Genomic DNA, 18,503 nt, shown 5'->3' on the forward strand with positions numbered 1-18,503 from the left:
TGTTTTTACAACTTCCTATGTGTGCTCAGTTTTCCATTGGGGTATTTCTCATAGTAGCAGGGGACAGAAGAGCATACTGAAAAAGGAAAAGACAAAAGAATGGTGAAGGGGGGGATTTAGGTACATGGTTAGTGCCAGAAACTGACCTTTTGAAACTGACAAGGCTCCAGGTTGATGCATCACTTTAACTACATTGACATACTTGTTGTAGTAATTTACAGAAAGAATGCTTATGCTAAAGTAAATGGCTTTAATAAAGATGGTAAAACAACCAAATGGATTGTTTATATCAGTTTTTCTTTTTGAAGCATCCTTTAAACTCTTATTTTTATAGCAATTAAATAACCAGACTTTTAAAACTAATTTCTCATAGTTTACATTTAAAAATGTACAATTTCTAGTAAAACTGGAGGGATTATTAAACTGTTAGTCTAACTGGACCTAAGGAATTGTCTGTGCGAAGAGGCAATTTGAACATCTTAGTCTGGCGAACATAGCTCTGATAATACCATTCCTGAATATAGACCTTTCTGTCATTTCAAGCAAATGCATTCTGAAGTGGTTACTAAAAGACAAACAGGAATTCTAGGTATCTTGTGTTGTGCAAGATATTATCTTATTAATGTTGTTTCAAAAAGATTGTACAGGGATTAAAAGAAAATACTTGCTCCAGTTCTTTCATTGAGTGTTGAACTGAAGAGGGTTTTTTAAGAGACTACCCTGTGAGTCACCATATTTCTTTTCATGCAGTATGGGATATAAAAATTTCCCGCAGTTTTAACCCTCTGTTTCTTGTGGGGGAAAATAGTGTGTGGCCATGTAATTAAAGACTTACATACACACAAGGGGCCAAACCCAGGCTGCACAGGTAACCTTCCTTCTGCGATTTCCTAACTTCTGAGAACTTGACTTAGCAAGTTTTGATGTTTAACATTTCTTTAAAAGAAAAACCCAAAATTTAGGACATTACCCACACAAATTGGAAACAGACATTCTATCATGTTGACCCCCGCATGAGTCATCAGCAGGGTTGGAACTTTTCAGATCCACCACGCAGACCTGTACTACTTGCGTGAACAGAGTAACTGATATATGCAGTGTTGTTGTAGCTGTGTTGGTCCCAGGATATTAGAAAGACGTGGTGGGTGAGATAATATCTTTTATTGGACCAACTTCTGTTGGTGATAGAGGCAGGCTTTTGGGTTTACGTGGAGCTCTTCCTTAGGTAACTCATAGCAGTAGTACGTTGTCTTTCTCTTTGTGGACCAGCACTAGAGGCAGATGCAACAGATTAGCAACGGGTTTCACAGATATTTGCTGCCAATAGCGTGACTGTCCCCCTTGGCCCCTCAGCATAGTCCCAGTCTCCTCACCTCGTAAGTCACAGGCTTTGCTTTTCAGTCTAGTCTTCCTGCCCAGCCAGTCCTTGTCTCATCCCCCTCCTGATTCCACATTCAGTCTTTCTTTACAACCCTGGCTTCCAGTCATGCACCTCACATACATTATGTGTCCCCATTGGCTCCCAGTCCCAATCTGTCGCTCTTTCTTTCCCTTGGATCCTCATTCAATCTCAGTGTCTCCTACTCCCTTTCCAAGCTCCTTGTCTCACTCTCTCTGCCCATTCAGTCCCAGTTTTCCCCATGCACCCAGCTTCTTGTCAGCTCTGTCTCCTCTCTCCTTTTCCCCCTGCTTTACTGGTTCTCTCTCCCAGTTTCCTTCTCCAGACAGTCTCTGTCCCCCCCTCCACCTATTTGTGGCTAGTGTTCTCACCTTCATCCAGCTCCCAGCCACCCCAACTTCTAGTCCCATCTATCCTCCTTTGTAGGTCTAGCTTCTGTCCCTACTGGATTTGAATTAGGCAATTTCCTCTTCCATACTGGATGGTGTCATTGAGAACACAGGAGAGATGGGCTCCCTGCTGTCAGTTGAGATGCCAGGACCAAGAACCTAATAGTCCGCAGCAGCCCAGAGCTGCAGTTGCAGGGAAATTCTCAGCCCCAGGCTGGAGAATGTCCTGTGTAGACAGAATCTTGGGCGATTTTAGCTGTTAAGAGTCTCGACTGTATGAACTGTGATTTTTTTCAATTACTTCTAAGATGCTGAAATTAGGGCAGACTTTCATGGAAATAGCAAAAGCCACATGCCTGATGCATAGGCCACCCCCTTACCAAATTTCAGGGCCCTGCTCCAGATCATGGGGGCACAAGAGATTGGATTTGGTTTGTCTTACCAAAGAAAAGGTCACCAGAATTCTTTAACATGGGCAAAAACATATTTTTTCCTAGCCTCATTCTTGGAAAGATGTGAACTATTTTGGCTGAAAATTTCCCAAATAATTCAGCCTGTAGCAGACACCTGGAATGGAAAATTTCAGCTTAAATGATTAAAGTTTGGTAAAGTTTTATAAGCAACTGAAAATAGGGTCTTGTGATGGCAAAGGTCAGATAACACTTAATAGGCAGTGCTACCAGCTCTGCTTATAATAAATGTACTAAACCAGCTAATGGCTACTTCATCATCAAAAGTGAAAGTAATTAATGTATCACTCCCAAGTCCCTTTCTTCCTGCCTGGTGCTTAGTACTCTTGTGTTGTAGCTATGTAAACATTTGTTTACCTAGGCTTCTTCCTCTTTTGAGGATCTAAAGCATATATTAAGTGTATGTTTTTAAACAGTTAATATTTGTCTTAGTTATTTTGAGATTTTTTTCTTCACTGTTATATCAGTTTTGTAAGGGGGGGGGAGAACTTATCTTTAAACATGATAAATTTCTGAGTGAGAGTTTTTGTTAGCTTTTTGGGAACCAAATATCAAAGACTGACAATCGCAGCTCAACATTTGGCCTTATAGCCAATCTGCAAAAACTCCTTGAGAGGGAAAGATTAAGGGTAATGTGGCACCTATGTTAGACTCTATGAATTGAAAATTCATTTTAATAATTGTGAATATAATGTGCTATAATTAAATTAATGCTGTGCACTGTTTTCCTCCTTTTACTCCTTTTTGACTGTTTTCTTTTGCTTTAATGCTATTTCTGGTCTTTCTGTGTGTTTATTATTTGAAAACATGGGCAGCCATGACTAATACAGCCTGATTTAGTGACTGTTTGAAAATGGTACCTAGATTAAACATTCAAACAATCTTTGGGTAATATGGGTTATTAATCAATCAGAGGAACACTTTTACATTAGGTGATACTACATATTTAGAAGCCTTATTCTGTACTCTTTCTAATGCATCATCGGAAGCCTATCACCATGGCACTTCAATTCATCTATTCTGCCAGTGCTGACTTTCATATGTTGTTTGCTAACTTCCTTTTTCAAATTAATTTTAAAGAGACCGTGCTGAGATAATCACTAAAATCCTCATCTATTAAAATTTGTGCATAATTTTCAACATTTATTTTTCAGCAGTTATGCTAGCTGTTTACTCTTTGCAGTTCATTCCTAAAAGTTCTAGGTTCATTCTGTTTTTATTGCTGTAAAACTATTTTGTGTATTCCATGGGGTTGTCAAAGAGAAATGCATGAAAGATAGTAAGTTCTAGAACATCTCTCCTTTGCAAAAAATTCAAAAAAGTTACTCTTCTGTACCTATAAACTGTGTGGTATTTATTACATTAGACACTTTTTAATAAAGCAATTTAATATTGCCCTTGGCTTATGAGGAGTAGGGCATATTGAATAAATACATTGTCTTGCTTTTCTACTTATACTGTTTCTGACCAAATTAAAAAAAAATCCAGAAAATGGATTATAATATTTAGGTCAAGATTTGTTACTTAAGTAACATACAACAAAAGCCCATGTTTTATGCCCAGAATGAGTAGTGTGAAGTATACACTAGGAAAGCTTTAAAGTGTTGATTGGGCAGCTTATTGTCAGTAGTGACCTCATGTTGCAGTCTATTTCTATTTAGACTGCAGGGTTTAGTGCAGCACTCCAGAAGTACCGTCTGACAAGCAGCCATAGAAATCGAACAAGCAGTATGCATAGTCAACAGCCAACATCGTACTTTATTGTTTTTCAAATGAAGTATTTTTACATGAAGTGCTCGTTTGGAATAGCAAAAATAATCAGAATGGCCTGCAAAGTTCTGCTGCACAGGTAAATGAATTAAAAATGCTAGTTTGGAATGATTCGAAATAACAGACTTCTTATAAGCTAGAAATGCTATATAAAGACTAAATATTTACTCTTGGGGAGCTTATAAAACAGTATGAAACAATATTGTGTAAACAATGAACTATAAAAATGCAATCAGTAATAAGCATTAAGAAAAAATCTGATTTTTTTTCTCGTTATTTAATTGCATTTTTGTATGTCATTTCTCTTTTTAACAGGGCTATTTGTGGACAGGAACAGAGAGATGGTATCAATTATTAGGTGTTCGTTAGTTGCCAAAACATGATAGCACTCTCAAACCTAAAGATATGTTTACTTTTTGTCTCTTGCTGTGTCATTCTGCACTAAGACTCTGTATACAAGCCATCAAGTAGTTTACAGCACGCAAGAATTCTTTTGACTGTGGTAGCAGGTTCTGAAGTGTGATATATTTTGAACCAAGACTGATACACTTTTTGAAAAGTGCTAACTTGCTAAACTGATTAGAGTTGGAGCCATAAGAGATTCCTTTAAAAATAAGAGGATTCTTCAGGCTTTGGAATAGTGCTGATTTATGCACATCTTTTGCTGAGTAACACAAGTGCATCCTAGATGTGTATTAAGAGCACTACTGAATGATAGAAAGTGACCTGGGCTGGCGGACATGAAGTTTGCCCTTTAGAGCTAGAGGGTTTGGTGGTCTCAGCATCATGTCTGAAATAATTTGGACTCTTTGGAACCACTAGTTTGAATCTCAGAAATATTGACACAGCCTTCTGTAATTTGAAGGTGGACAGACAAAAATCTATATGAAGCTCTCTGTGCACATTAAAGATCTCTAGTCATCACAGTTTCATAACTTGCACTAGAGCCCTTGACTAAAATTTTCCTTGCTTCCCTCCTCCCACTAGTGTTTTGCAGTATGCTATGCTCTGATTGTCTCCTTAGCTACTACCCACCATCCTAGATGTGACTATATTTTAATGGTGAACTGATTTGTTTATTATTTGTAAAACATATCATCCTTCATCTTGAAATATAATATAAAATATATCAATATCTGTTAAAAGAGCTGTTTACTAATTAAATCTGTTCTCGTAAAATAGCTTTTACAAAAACTCTGTAAAATATATTAATTGTGGGTTTTTTTTAAATTTATCATTCCCACCACTGAAATCGTTGCTTATCTTCCTCACCTACCTTATTTTTGTCATGGGTCTTAATTTCTCCCCATTTTGTTCTCCTGTTCCTTCCCCAACTGTATGTCATTTTTGCTTTGTTTTCCAAATGTTTCTACTTAAATATTGCCAAAATATAATTTGCTGATAGAAAAACTCACACACTTTGAGTGGGTGGTAGGGTTGAGTTGAATTATTGTTCCCCTTCATGTCAATGAAATTTAACTGTGCACCTAAAAAATAAATTCAAAACTAGCCTCTTTCATCCCAAAAGCATTGGGAAGAAATTAATGTTGGAAGGCTTGGGTATATATTGCTTGTTCGTGCATCTTTGAAATCAGCGGATGCGGGATCAAGCCTGTAAAGCACGTGTGTTTTAATTTTCCTGAGCTTCTGTCTAAAATGGTACCTCAGAACCACCAGTGTTGTTTAAGCACAGTGGAAATTGATTTGTTTTTCATTCACTAAAAATATAATACACTAAACTGGCTGCAAAATTGACTACCCTTTAATAAAAAAATAAAAGCCAGTCCATGCACCAGCCTTGTTTAAATTCCCATCCTTGTACAGTGCTAACTAATTTATTGAAGTGTTATATTTACACAGAGACAATATACAAGTCATCTCAATCTCAGCTATTAATAAGGCCAAAACAATCCTTGTGTTTTTTTTTCCTCCTCCTGTCAGACAGCCATCAGTAGAGAGTCCTTTCCTGCATGTAATCCTGTTTTCCACCATATCCTGTTGGGGGAAGGAAATACAGGAAATCTTTACTTGTTTGGATAGTTAGTCCAAGCTACTTACTAACCTACATGACAGTAGGTATTGAGCAGCTAGCTAGTATAATACTTACCTTATGATTAGCCAGTATCAACAAGTCTGAGCTGAGCACTCCCAGATGTATTCAACCTATGGTAAAGTCAATAGGGAGATAGTCTGAGCTAAGAGTGAACACTGGTGCCACATAATGCTGACCAGTGCTGGTGGGATTTCAGTTGAATTTTCTTAATATAATTGCAAGGAGAGGTACTAATGTTTCCACTACTACATTAGGGTTTCCACTGTACATCTTGGTTGGATCTGGAATCAGATCACCAAATTTTTTCTGATTGCTGGTTCATTTTTTATATGGTGAAGTAGCTACCAGAATTTGTTTTTCTGTATGGCGTGTGGAGTGCCTAGAGGTTGGGATAAGTGCCCCCTCCTTTTCCCCATCCTCTTTTTAGTTTAAATAAAGTTGGCATTTCTCTCTAGTCTTGTTTGTGTATGTGATAACATCCTTATCATTGACCATGAGAAAAGCGTAATAAGGCTGTGACTGTCATTGTCATTTAAAGTAGACCTTAGTTTGTTTCAAATCACTACAAGCATATTTATGCAAGTCTGTCTGAAAAATTGTTTTGGAGCAATCATTTTATTTGTGATAGTATGCAAAATTGAAGCTTTGTAATTAGAATTTGCAAAGGAAGAAATGTTTTTGTGTTTGGCTGAGTGGGGTATGCCTTGCTCAGACATTTAGTATACTTCTCAATTCAACAATGCTCACAATAATACTTTGAACTCTTTGAATGAAAAGCACCAAAATGCAAAGTGCTTAATAACAAGTAACTAAGCCTCGAAAACCTGTGTGGTAAGTGTCTGCACTTAAATGGCAGCTGTTTCCGGGGTAGGCTGCAGCATTTTTCCACAGTGCACAGTAAAATTATGCAATAGCTTCACAGGGAGTGAAGAATACCTTAGTGAACTGGAACTCTAGAGGGAAGCAAGGTAGGCAGAATGTTTTGGAATTTGCTGTGGGCTCTTGAGGTTAACATCTATATTATGTAAAGCATCACACAATCTTTCAAGAGCAAGTGATTAGTACCTCTCATATGAAAGACTGCACGTACAGCAGCTCACTGCTCCCTAAAGTGTTTGGGGTATGGGTTCTTCAATTACTTATAACTACAGAATTGCTGCTGACTCAGCTTTCTGCAATATATAGGTGTTTCAGACCTCTTCTATCCAAATATTGATCCAGCTTTTCCCTATTTCGCTTGAGGTTGGGACCATGGCACATAGCAATACTGTTGCTGGCCAATGTGTTTACTGCATGCATATGTATATTTCTTTGAGCTGATTCAATTTTTTTAGTATCCTCAAAGCTCCCTTTTGTCTTTCAGAATATTTGTGTAGTGTTGAAGGTCTTTGTGAAGATAACCAATTCCTTCTTCTTTATTACAGTGCTCATCTCTCTCCAATAAGCATCTTGCCAGCCTCTGCAGAGTAAGTATAACTAATATATAAAGTCTTTGTATCCCAGTTGTTTGCTTTACCAGTCTGTGCCATCGTTGGCATGCCTGCTTTCAAAACAGATAAATCAAATACATGTGACCACAGTAATTTAAACACCAGACTTTTAGTACTGAATATACGCTTTATGAAATGTAATTCAGCATTCAGAAGTAAAAGAAGCTCATTGTATTTATGCATGCGGTTCTCAACTAGACACGGAACCATAGGTTTTCATGGTATGGTAATACCTGTGTTCCTAAATATCCTGTTTGCATTTTTTCCCCTACTTTCTTTGGATGGGTACTTTATAAATTCTGGTGTAACTCCGAAATTGTCATTAGGTGCTTGCATTCACACCTGCAGTTTTATAGTTTCTTCTAATTGGTAGCGTGAGCCCAAGTTCAATTGGGTTGCAAATATAATTGCAGATCAAAAGTAAACACACGTTATTCCAGAATAGACAGGAGTGAAGGAGTTAGGAAAAAAGTTGTGACTCCTGCTAGAGGCCCTTCCTTAGAAGTTTGCATCTTATCTTCTCTAGTTGGCAAAGACTTGCTGTCACAGCTAGTCTGTATTAAAATAACACTGTTTTGTTACTCTCCCACCTCTCCACCTTATTTGTCCCATTCACCTGTTATGTCTTATCTTTTTTTACATTATTAGCCCTTTTGGCTGGGATTTTCATAACCTATGTTTATATAGTGTCTGGCCTTATGAGGTCCTTATCTGTTTGAGGCCTCTTGGCCCCTACCATGCTGTAAATATAATAAATCATATAAATGTCTTGCTTATCATTTTGTCTGTAACTAAAATCCTATTAAGTAAGCAAATGCTGGTGAAGTGGGTTTTAGCCCACGAAAGCTTATGCCCAGATAAATTTGTTAGTCTCTAAGGTGCCACAAGGACTCCTCGTTGTTTTTGCTGATACAGACTAACGCGGCTACCACTCTGAAACAAATAACTCCAGTTACAGCTGTGGTCGTATCTGAGAGATTAACGAATCTTTTGTTTTGTCTTGTCTTGAGGTATTGGGGAGCCTAGATTTACATGTCTCCTAAGGGTCTGATTTTTCTGTTTTCTGCCCACAGAAATCCAGTGATGCCAAGAAAAGTAAATATATATCTTTAACATTAATTCTCTGACTTTTATATGTTAGCATTTTAGAAAGAACAATTAGAGCAGCTGTGGAGCAGCACCTTTTTGATCTGCAGAGCAGCATAGATGATGATCTTAAGAATTTACAGCAACACAGACTGGTCTGTAACAATGAAGCAAAAAATATTAATAGGGATGAGGAAGGATCTAACAACAAGTAAGAATTTTTCTCTCTCTAATGCATTGCTTAGGGACATATATTTGAATTCAGACTTGCTAAAAAGCCACAATAGAAGTTTTGTATATTTATAAACTTGAATTTGTCTTAAATGAACTCAAATTCCATTTGTTGCTGTTCTTTGCTCTAAAAGTAAGTTTTTTTAATAGATCTCTTCTTGCACGTTTTGTACTTCAGTGAGAGGCATTCAAGGGTATGATGCACACAAGTCTGTGGAGAGGCAGTTATGTATTCTAGATTTCTAGACAAATAATAATTGACACTAGGACCCTTGGCCATAGGTTTTTTTGTTCTAATGATTAAATGGGTATAAAGCCTAAATTGCTGTGTCGCCTCTAGCTTTGGTTGTTCCTGGCAGAAGTCTCTTTTGATTCCAGGTGAGGTGATGGGCAAGGCAGTGTGTGGAAGCTTGCACTTCTGCCCACCCTCTTAATCCAGAACCTCACATGAGCAGTAAATTACTTAAAACTCTCACACACGCGCACACAAGCTAAAATTATTTTTTGACCAAATTACTATAAAAAACACACTCCCATTTTAAAAAATCACAGCCTGCAGAGAGACATGGGACTGGAGATCATTTTCACAGTTTTAGGGTAACTGTACCAGTATTCCCCCAGTGTGGTATGCAAAGGGCACCCACTTAAGGCACCTGGCTCCCAACGGTCACCATGTTTCACTCCTGCCTGGTCTGGGTTTTAAGACTGCACAGCACCCTGGATTGCACTGCAATATCCCCACCAATCCAGACCACTTGAAAGTGCATGCACTGGCCTGTTTCTTTCTCTCTGAAGTCTATGACATGTCTATTGCTTGCAGTTATAAGTTACCACATGGCACCTTCTAAGTAAGCACATTTATTCTTAATATGTTTTTTGCTGTAATGCTTTTACTGTAAAACAACAAAATAACCTACACACATGCTAAACAGCTTACCAGATATCACCCATCAGTCTTATAGGGCTGAGAAACCTTCCAACCTTTCTGCTTGCATTCGCTGTTGGACAGAAGGTCGTATTCATTTGCTGGATGAGAAGAAAGGCCTTGAGTCAGTTTAAACTCAAGTTATTTATTCAAAAATCCTTTCTTTGTCTGCTACTCTCTGGAGAATCTAGTTTCAGTGTGTATATGTGAACTCCCCAGGAGGTGATATCTCTTTGCGGGGAGTTAAAACCTGGCTGATTTGCCTTCACCACCCACTGTTTCTGATTCCAGGAGGAGCTATGGTTGCCCTCCTCCGTGGGGTGGAACACAGCCATACATAAACCATTCATTTAAAACAATGCACCACAAATATACTGCATGTGGTGCAATATCTGTCTCAGGACTCTGTTATAAAACCTTCAGAGAACAATTACAAGTAATTTATATTTTCCAAAGACAAATTATTATAACAGAATTTTAGTTTTATAAGCTAAAAGTTCCATAGATTAGTTTATAAGTAACATTGTATAATTGTCCGAAAGTCCTTCTGTCCACAAGCTTCTCCCCTTTTATACATCGTGAGCACTTTAGTGGATGGCCAGGCTTGCATCGTAGGGGTGCAGGCTCCCTTGTTTATCTTAAACTTGAAACCGATAGACGTTTTTGGCACTGGTGCTGCATTTCAACACTTGTATTCATCCTAGCCACTGAGGATTAATAGACACTCTATGATAACATTCCTTCTAGAGGCATCATGAGCCCTTTAAATACTGCAGCCAGTGGATTATTTGTACTATGTACAAGGCCAAAACACAAAGAAAACATGCGAAGTAAAAGTATATGATTCAGAGAACATATTATTGAAAGCTTAGAATACTGGCACAAAGCTTAATTTAAAAACGAAGAGAATAGTTACTTCTTAAACTTTCAACCCATCTTGTTGGACATCTGATATAGGGAGAGCGCTTGTTAAAGGCTGCTGGAAGCTGCTCAGCAGGTTAGTATGTTGTAATAAGCCGCTGGAGGCAGAGGGGTAGAAAGAGAGAAGGTGAAGCAGGCAAAGGTTCATGCTATATTTTTATCACACAGTTCTGCAGTTTATCACATGAATACTGCCTCTATGTATGCAGTATATGTGGGGTAAATAATTCTCTATTCAAAAATTCTGGAGTGTTTCACAATTCCATATTAATTCTCCACAATTTATTAGAAGCGTATATCTGAATATGTAAAATATTTTGCCCGCAGTTCTAGTAAATGGAAGGAAGGTAAGAAGAATTTTTTTGGAGGGCATCTACCAGTTTGGGTCTATAACAGGGGTCGGCAACCTTTCAGAAATGGTGTGCTGAGTCTTCATTTATTCACTCTAATTTAAGGTTAATCTTCTCAATCCTCTCAGATAAATCTTGATCCTTGTTCTGTTTGAGAGACTTTCTTTTTTTTTTAAACCTCAAAACTCCATGCCTGGGTTTTACAAGGTGTGATAAATTTGGTAGAAATGGAAGAAACAGCTAATCTCCTAAATGGTGAAACATAGAAGTCTCAAATACCAACTGAGTAAAGGTTTCATCTCTATCTATCTATCTATCTATCTATCTATCTATCTTTATTTTTTTATTTTTTTTATTTTAATTTATGGTTTGCTTAGTTTAATCCAGTCCTATCGTAAACCAAAAACTGATATCTAAGAAGTGAATGTCAGCAACTTAGGACTCGTATACACAATGTGCAACATGCTAGTGCACACTGATATTTACACCCCCTAGTGCAGACTAGTGCACCAACTGGTCCATGTGACAGTTTCCCTAGTGCGTGTTAATGTTTCCATTAATATGCACTAGGAATATTTCAGTGCACACCAGCAAGGTCCACATCGGCCAGTTAGTGCACAACATGCTAGTGCACACTAGAATTTACACCGCTGTGGTGTGAATTAATCCACCGTGTATACCAGGGATCGGCAACCTATGGCACACGTGCCAAAGACGGCACGCGAGCTGTTTTTTAATGGCATGCGGCTGCCTGCTGGGACTCCGCTGCAGAGTCTGCGCTCCCCGGCCGGAGCATCCGGCCGAGCGCAGCAAGCTGCCGGCCCCTCCTCCGTCTTCCCCTGGAGCCCTGCCGCCGTGCGGGGCAGCGTTTGGCTCTGTGGGGAAGGAAAGACGCTCCCCGCTTATCCGGAGCCCTGCTGCCACGCGCGCAGTGCTCTGAGGGGTGGGGCAGGGCTGCGCGCGGCAGCGACAGCAAGACTCCAGATGAGCAGGGAGCCTCATGGTAAGGGGTCCGGGGCCGGTGGGTTTGGGTAAGGTGTGGCGGCAGTCAAGGGACAGGCAGCAGGGTGGGTGGCATCCTGGGAGGGTGGTTAGGGGCAGGAGTCTCTGGAGGGGGCAGTCAGGGAGCAGAGGGGGTTGGATGGGGCATGGGAGTCCCGGGGTCTGTTAGGGGATGGGGGGTGGATAGGGGTCAGGGCAGTCAGGGGACAGGGAGCAAGGAGGGGGTGGTCAGGAGACAAGGAGCTGGGGGGGTTGGATGAGTCGGGAGTTTTGGGGGGGGGGCTGTCAGGGGATAGGGGTGTGGATAGGGGTTGGGCAAGGAGGGAGCGGGTGGGGGGGGGGTTGTATGGGTCCAGAGTTCTGGGGAGGTCCTGTCAGGGGGTGGGGAGTGGTTGGATGGGATATGGGAGTCCAGGGGGTTCTGTCTGGGTGTGGATAAGGGTCGGGGCAGTCAGGAGACAGGTAGGGGGTAGGGTCCTAGGGGGGCAGTCAGGGGACAGGGGGCAGGGAGGCTTAGATAGGGGGTGGGGTCCCAGGAGGGGGTAGTCGGGACAAGGAGTGGGGGGAGTTGGGGGTTCTGGGGGCAGATGCGCAGCCTTCTGCCCTGTCCCCCCACACACCCAGTCCTCTGGCCTGAGCCCTGCACCCCCCCCAGGCCCCTGCCCTGAGCCGTGTACCACCCAGCCCCCTCCTTCACACACATACCCTTCACACACACCCCCAGGACCCCAGCCCTGACTCTGGCAACTCCACACATACCCAGCCTCCCTACCCTGACACCTGCACCGCCCACATCCCCAGCCCCCCCACATCCCTACCCTGAGCACCAAACGGGAGCTCCTGCACCCCCACTCACATTCCCACCTGCACCCCTCACACCAAATGAGAGCTGCCCAGGTAAGTGCCCCCACATCCAAACCTCCTGCCCCAACCCTGAGCCCCCTCCCTCATTCTAACTCCTGGCCAGACCCTTCACCCCCAGCCCTGTGCTCGGTCCACTCCCACCCTCAGCTCAGTGCAGAGAGAGGAAGAGAATGGGCCAGAACCAGGGAGAAGGTAGGTACCCACTGTATGTGGGCAGGGCCGGGACCCCAGACCAGCAGCGGGCTGAGCGGGGCCGGGACCCTGGCTGGCAGGACCTGGCGGATGGAACCCCAGACCGGCAGCAGGCTGAGCCCCCCACTGCCAGTCTGGGGTTCTGGCTGCCGGACCCTTGCCAGCCAGGGTCCTGGCCGCAGGCCCCGCTCAGCCCGCTGCCAGCCTAGGTGAACAGAACTCCAGGCCGGCAGCGGGCTGAGCGGGCTGGTGGCATAAGCTGAGCATTTTAATTTAATTTTAAATGAAGCTTCTTAAACATTTTTAAAACCTTGTTTACTTTACATACGACAATAGTTTAGTTATATAATATATAGACTTATAGAGAGACCCCTTCTAAAAAACATTAAAATGTATTACCGGTACGCGAAACCTTAAATTAGAGTGAATAAATGAAGACTCGGCACACCGCTTCTGAAAGGTTGCCGACCCCTGGTGTATACAAATCCTTCGTCATCTTAGCCTTCGGTGTTGCCATTATCCATTAGGACACATTGTAGCAGGTAGTGAATGTCTGGCTGGCCTCTGTGCTTAAAGTAAAAAATGCTTGCCAGTACCTTGATTACTACTGTGGATCTCACCATTAATAACTGGAAGGATGCTTCTTTTGTTATCCAACCTAAAATGTTTGGTTTAAATTTCAATCAATCAATGGATAATGGTTGACTGTATGGTCAAAATTTTTGTGTGAGATTCTTCTTACAGAAGAAACATCTATGCCAGTGTGTGTACTACTTAATGATCATTAGACTGTCAACTCATTAAGAAATACATATATATCCATGAAATAAATACTATTCCAATACATTTTGTTTTCCCTTGTTCTAAATAGTTTTATTAAAATAGCTCCAAATGTATTACCCTTTGACATGTTACCCAACTCTCCAGGTAGTGCCAGTCGTTTTGTGTTTCAGGATAGTTTTGTTGCAAATAATCTGTAATGTTCAAAATTATTTAAAATGGCAGGACTTTTAAATAAAAATAACTTTCAATAACTCTTTTGAACATGTGAAGCCATGACATAAGCTATTGTAAGCTCTTCTGAGCTGCTTGTTTCTGTCTCTTTTAGGGATGATGTTACTAAAGATAATGATATTAATAGCAGTGAGAATGCTAGAGACTGCTTTGAAACGTTGGCTTGCACTGATTTAGACAGTGCAGTTCTGCAGCCTCATTCTGTATATGAGGAAGAAGAAAATGACCAGGTAAGAGGAGCAGAAGGCACGCTTGCTATATATTAGAGCAGTATGATCTTGTGATTAGAGCACAAGAGTTGGACTGCAGACCTGGCTTCTACTTATGGATGTGACACAGCTTTGCTTTGCTGTATTGCCTTGGGGAAAATTACTTACCTCTTCTGCCAAACTCAATCTCTTTTTAAAGTATATGTGAGTAGGTCTGATCACATTTAATTTGTTTGTATCTTAAGGGGCCCTTGAGTCACCATTTCCTTTTGCTTCATTTTCACAGATAGCAGCCCTATCTCTTGCTCATATGGGTTTGTACATCAGCAGGGATGGGCCGAGCTGGAATAGCACCTGGGTTAGCAAAGGCTTCCTGAAGAAGGTGCACCTTCCTCAAAAGACACAGCCCTAGGAGGAAGTCTGTGGAGAGAGTGTTGTTAGTTTGTTTGGGGAGGGTCATGTGGAGGAGCCCACTAGGTCAGTTACAGTAACATCAGTCCTAAGTGTTAGAAAGCAGTAGGAGTAGTGCAGAGGTTGAAACGCTGCAGCTGTGCCTGGCAGGCCTTTGGCATGGTTTTGTGGGGAAAGTGGGGGTTTGTAACTGGCCTGTTGAGTTCTCCTACCTGAGCATCATCCCCACACTCCTGATTTTTCCCCCCAGCCCTCCCCCACACTTCCCACAGACTTTTGTGGTGGGGATATGTGTTCCTTCCTCTTCTCCCCAGCACTCCTCCCAGTCTCTCTTTGAAGTAGCTTCTGTTTCTTTTCAGTCAGTCTCCTATCTCATAGAGCTGGAAGGGACCCTGAAAGGTCATCAAGTCCAGCCCCCTGCCTTCACTAGCAGGACCAAGTACTGATTTTGCCCCAGATCCCTAAGTGGCCCCCTCAAGGATTGAACTCACAACCCTGGGTTTAGCAGGCCAATGCTCAAACCACTGAGCTACACCCCCCGGTGCTCTCTTGCCCCAGGTGCTGCTGCTCTGGTGGCAGCTGGTCCTATCTTTGCTGATGTGTGAACTTAGGTGTGCAGAAAGAGTGAATTCTACCTGTGAAGAGGAAGAAAAAGCAAAGTCAGTTGGGGTTCCTAAAAGGTCCAGAGCTTATAAAATAAAATTAATGCCTTCCTTTAAACAGACCAATATTGGCAGTTTTCCCATCCTAGAGGGAAAAAGACCACACTTTAAGAGGTGTTTGGACAGTGCTTTGGGATGCTCTGATAGCATATATATATATATAAAATATAAAAAAGTTCCTAAGTATTATTTTATTCCCACTACTATTGTGCTCAAAAACATTACAGCACTTAAAATATCTGTAGGCTTTGGAAGTTTAGAAAGTAACTATAAAAATAAAATTTTAAAGATAAAATGCAGACATCAACTGGCAATAGACTAAAAATTTGTTTTTTGTATGTTACACTTGAATTAATCCCACAAAATCAACTCTGTATAAAGTTGAACAGAAGCATAACACTATGGAAAAGGTTTTGAAGAAGTATTTGTTGCTTCATATACTACCCTGTGTTGGTTTATAAGCTGCAAATTAAATCTCTAGTTGCCCACACACAAAACCATGGATCAAGGATGATCTGGTGTATGGCCTGAAATTCCCAAACTCATAATCCTAAACCTTAACCAGCTGTTTTGTTTCCAGTGGAACATAGGTTCCCCCTGTCCTTTGTATTTTTATGAGATCAAACAATGTTATTAAAACATGTGCACTGATAAAAACCAAAACAGCTGACTGTACTATGCAGAACATAACTTGTCCAGGCTGTACAAATGATGAACACTTCTGAAGCAAAAGTACTACCATTTGAAAATGGTTGGATAGGTGTTAAACAGTACTGTTTGTTATGCAAAAATACACTAACTTTAGTTCGTCCATCCCTCTTCAGTGTGGGATTCCTCCACCTGTTCCCATATAAATCTACATTATAAAATGTCTGGACAAAGACTCTCTTCTTCCTACATGTTCACATAGGTCTTAGCATAATGGGATTCTGGCCATTGATTGGAATACCTCAGTAGTACTGTAGTATAAATAACTACTGCTACTAATGTAATCAAATATCTAAATGTATTCTCCATCTAAATGGCCTGTTCTCGCACAAAACTGCTGTTGTTCAATTACTTTTCTCTTAAACCACCTAAGGAACTGAATTTATTTTTGATGTCTTATGAAATGATGTCCCTTAATTTTCTCTTTCTCTATGCCATTGCAGCGATATCAGGATTTTCCTTTTTTGTATTATTTTTGGGCAACTAAAATTTTTAAACATGAATTCTCCAGACTCTTTCCTTAAGTTTTAATAATAAATCTTTTTATAAAGAGTTTTTAGTGAAGCTGCTGTCCACTGAAGTAAAAACTAAAACATGTGCAATTAGATTTTAAAATTAGCCAGATGGAAAATGTGAACTTCCTGTCTTCTGTCTTTTTATAAACAGATTAATTCCCCTTCCCACTGGTAGCCTTTTTTATTCAAAGTCATTTATGATTTAAAGTAGCCAGGGAGTGTTTTTTCTGATATTGTCTGTTTTAACACTTTGATTTTGTTGGTAAAGTGCAGGCTGAGCTTTTGTAAACCTAGTTATTTAAATTCATAAAGTATCAAAACATCATTTTTAGTATCAGAAATCTTAGCTAGACTGCTAAAAAGTCATTTTATACTGATATCATCAGAAGGCTCTCTTTCATGCTGGTGAAGTCCATACCATGAAATTGGACTTTCTAGAGACCAGAATATTTGCAATATCTTAATGGAATATTGCCAGTTAGAACCCCAGACTTGAAAAGACTTACACATATGCTTAATTTATGCATAAACATAAATTCATTGGTGTATATTCTTTGCAGTATAAGGGTCTTAAATTAGGTTCAAAAGCTATATGTTGTAAAATTGAAGATCAATAGAGATGTGTCCACGACTTAAAAAATTGAATTTCAGTGCAAGCTTTGTTCTTCAAGTATGTCAGTGTGGATTCCACTGTAGGTGCATATGTGCTTTGTGCGCATGAAACCAGATTATTTTCACTTGCAGTATCCACTGGGACCACACATGCACCTTGAGTTTTTGCATGAGGGCATAAAAGGTGGGATCTGTGGCTTTCCTTCAGTTATCTCTTGCTACCTGTGCTAGTGAGATGGAACTTGGAAATGTCTTACCTGCTGGTGCTCTAGCAGTGTCAAAAACTTTCAGATCATCTGAAGAATCTTCAGAACAGCCTTTAGTTTCTTCATTTTAAAATCTTGGACTGAATAAACTCCACTTGGATTGAATTCTGCTCACCTGACACCCCCACTTCTTTGGTACAAGGACTCGAGATGGCGGACTCAAAATCCACAGGCCTTAAGCCTTGCACATCCTGTGATTAATTGAATTCTGCTCAAAGACTTGATGTAGCAGGTACCTATTCAGCCCACATACCAAGCAGGTATTTAGTCTGCTTTTCATTCTCCACCCAGACCTGGAAAGAAGTCTAGAGACACAAGACTGAAGCTCCAGTTCTTAAACCGTAAAAGAGTCTTGTTGGACCTTGAAGACCCAGGTTCCAGGACCCTGTACTGGTTAAGCCAGCACAGTCCAATGGACCATCAAGTAGGCTGGGGTGGGGAGCCTGTGGCTCCCCGGGCTGTGTGGGCTCACAACTGATTTTTTCTGTGGCTCACTGGCCCTTGATTAGAAAAAAGGTTCCCCACCCCTGAAGTAGGCAGTTGATGCTTAAGACTTTGGCAGAGAAATTGGCACTGAACAAAGAGATGGCTCTGACATCCACATTGATGTCATTCATGGTGTTGGATGCATCCAGAAGCTTAACATCAAAAGCGATGCCCCAGACCTCAGAGCAAGGCACTGAAAGGGAACTCCTAGAACAACAGGGGCAGGAGCTCAAGGAAAAGCTCTACATCATCTCATACAGAGAGACCCAGACATACCCCCTAGGCTTCATTCAGCAGCAAGTGAGATGGAGCAGACTATGCTGGCACTGTGATTCGTATCAAAAGCACCCCGCCAACCCTTGCACCGGAGATGTGACCACAACCAGTACCTACTGTCCCAAGCATCAAAGAACAACTCAGAGAGAGAGAGGTCTCCCCAGTGGCATCACTGGGCTCAACCACTGTTGCTTGACTACCA

At 41.0% G+C, this 18,503-nt stretch overlaps 1 protein-coding gene and 1 long non-coding RNA gene across 8 annotated transcripts in view; one reads left to right on the top strand and one right to left on the bottom strand.

Moving 5' to 3' along the window:
* Window positions 1-18,503, top strand: part of FAM13B (family with sequence similarity 13 member B) — a 96,831-nt gene that overhangs the window by 50,251 nt on the left and 28,077 nt on the right. For 6 of the 7 annotated variants that reach the window (XM_039483349.1, XM_039483348.1, XM_039483352.1 and 3 more), the window contains 3 exons: window positions 7,506-7,547; window positions 8,713-8,868; window positions 14,251-14,386. In XM_039483349.1, the coding sequence (XP_039339283.1) occupies window positions 7,506-7,547; window positions 8,713-8,868; window positions 14,251-14,386 (334 nt within the window). Of the gene's footprint in view, window positions 1-3,919; window positions 4,108-7,505; window positions 7,548-8,712; window positions 8,869-14,250; window positions 14,387-18,503 lie in introns of all 7 variants that reach the window. The other variant, XM_039483354.1, reaches the window with a different exon arrangement.
* On the bottom strand, window positions 4,060-9,933 carry LOC120369741. Its single transcript, XR_005583369.1, has 3 exons — window positions 9,826-9,933; window positions 6,136-6,191; window positions 4,060-6,023 (listed from the first exon to the last, which is right to left on the bottom strand). It is a non-coding gene; the product is annotated as an uncharacterized LOC120369741 (long non-coding RNA).

This window comes from Mauremys reevesii, linkage group 8 (genome assembly GCF_016161935.1).
Source record: "Mauremys reevesii isolate NIE-2019 linkage group 8, ASM1616193v1, whole genome shotgun sequence".
NCBI classification, from domain to species: Eukaryota; Metazoa; Chordata; order Testudines; family Geoemydidae; genus Mauremys; species Mauremys reevesii.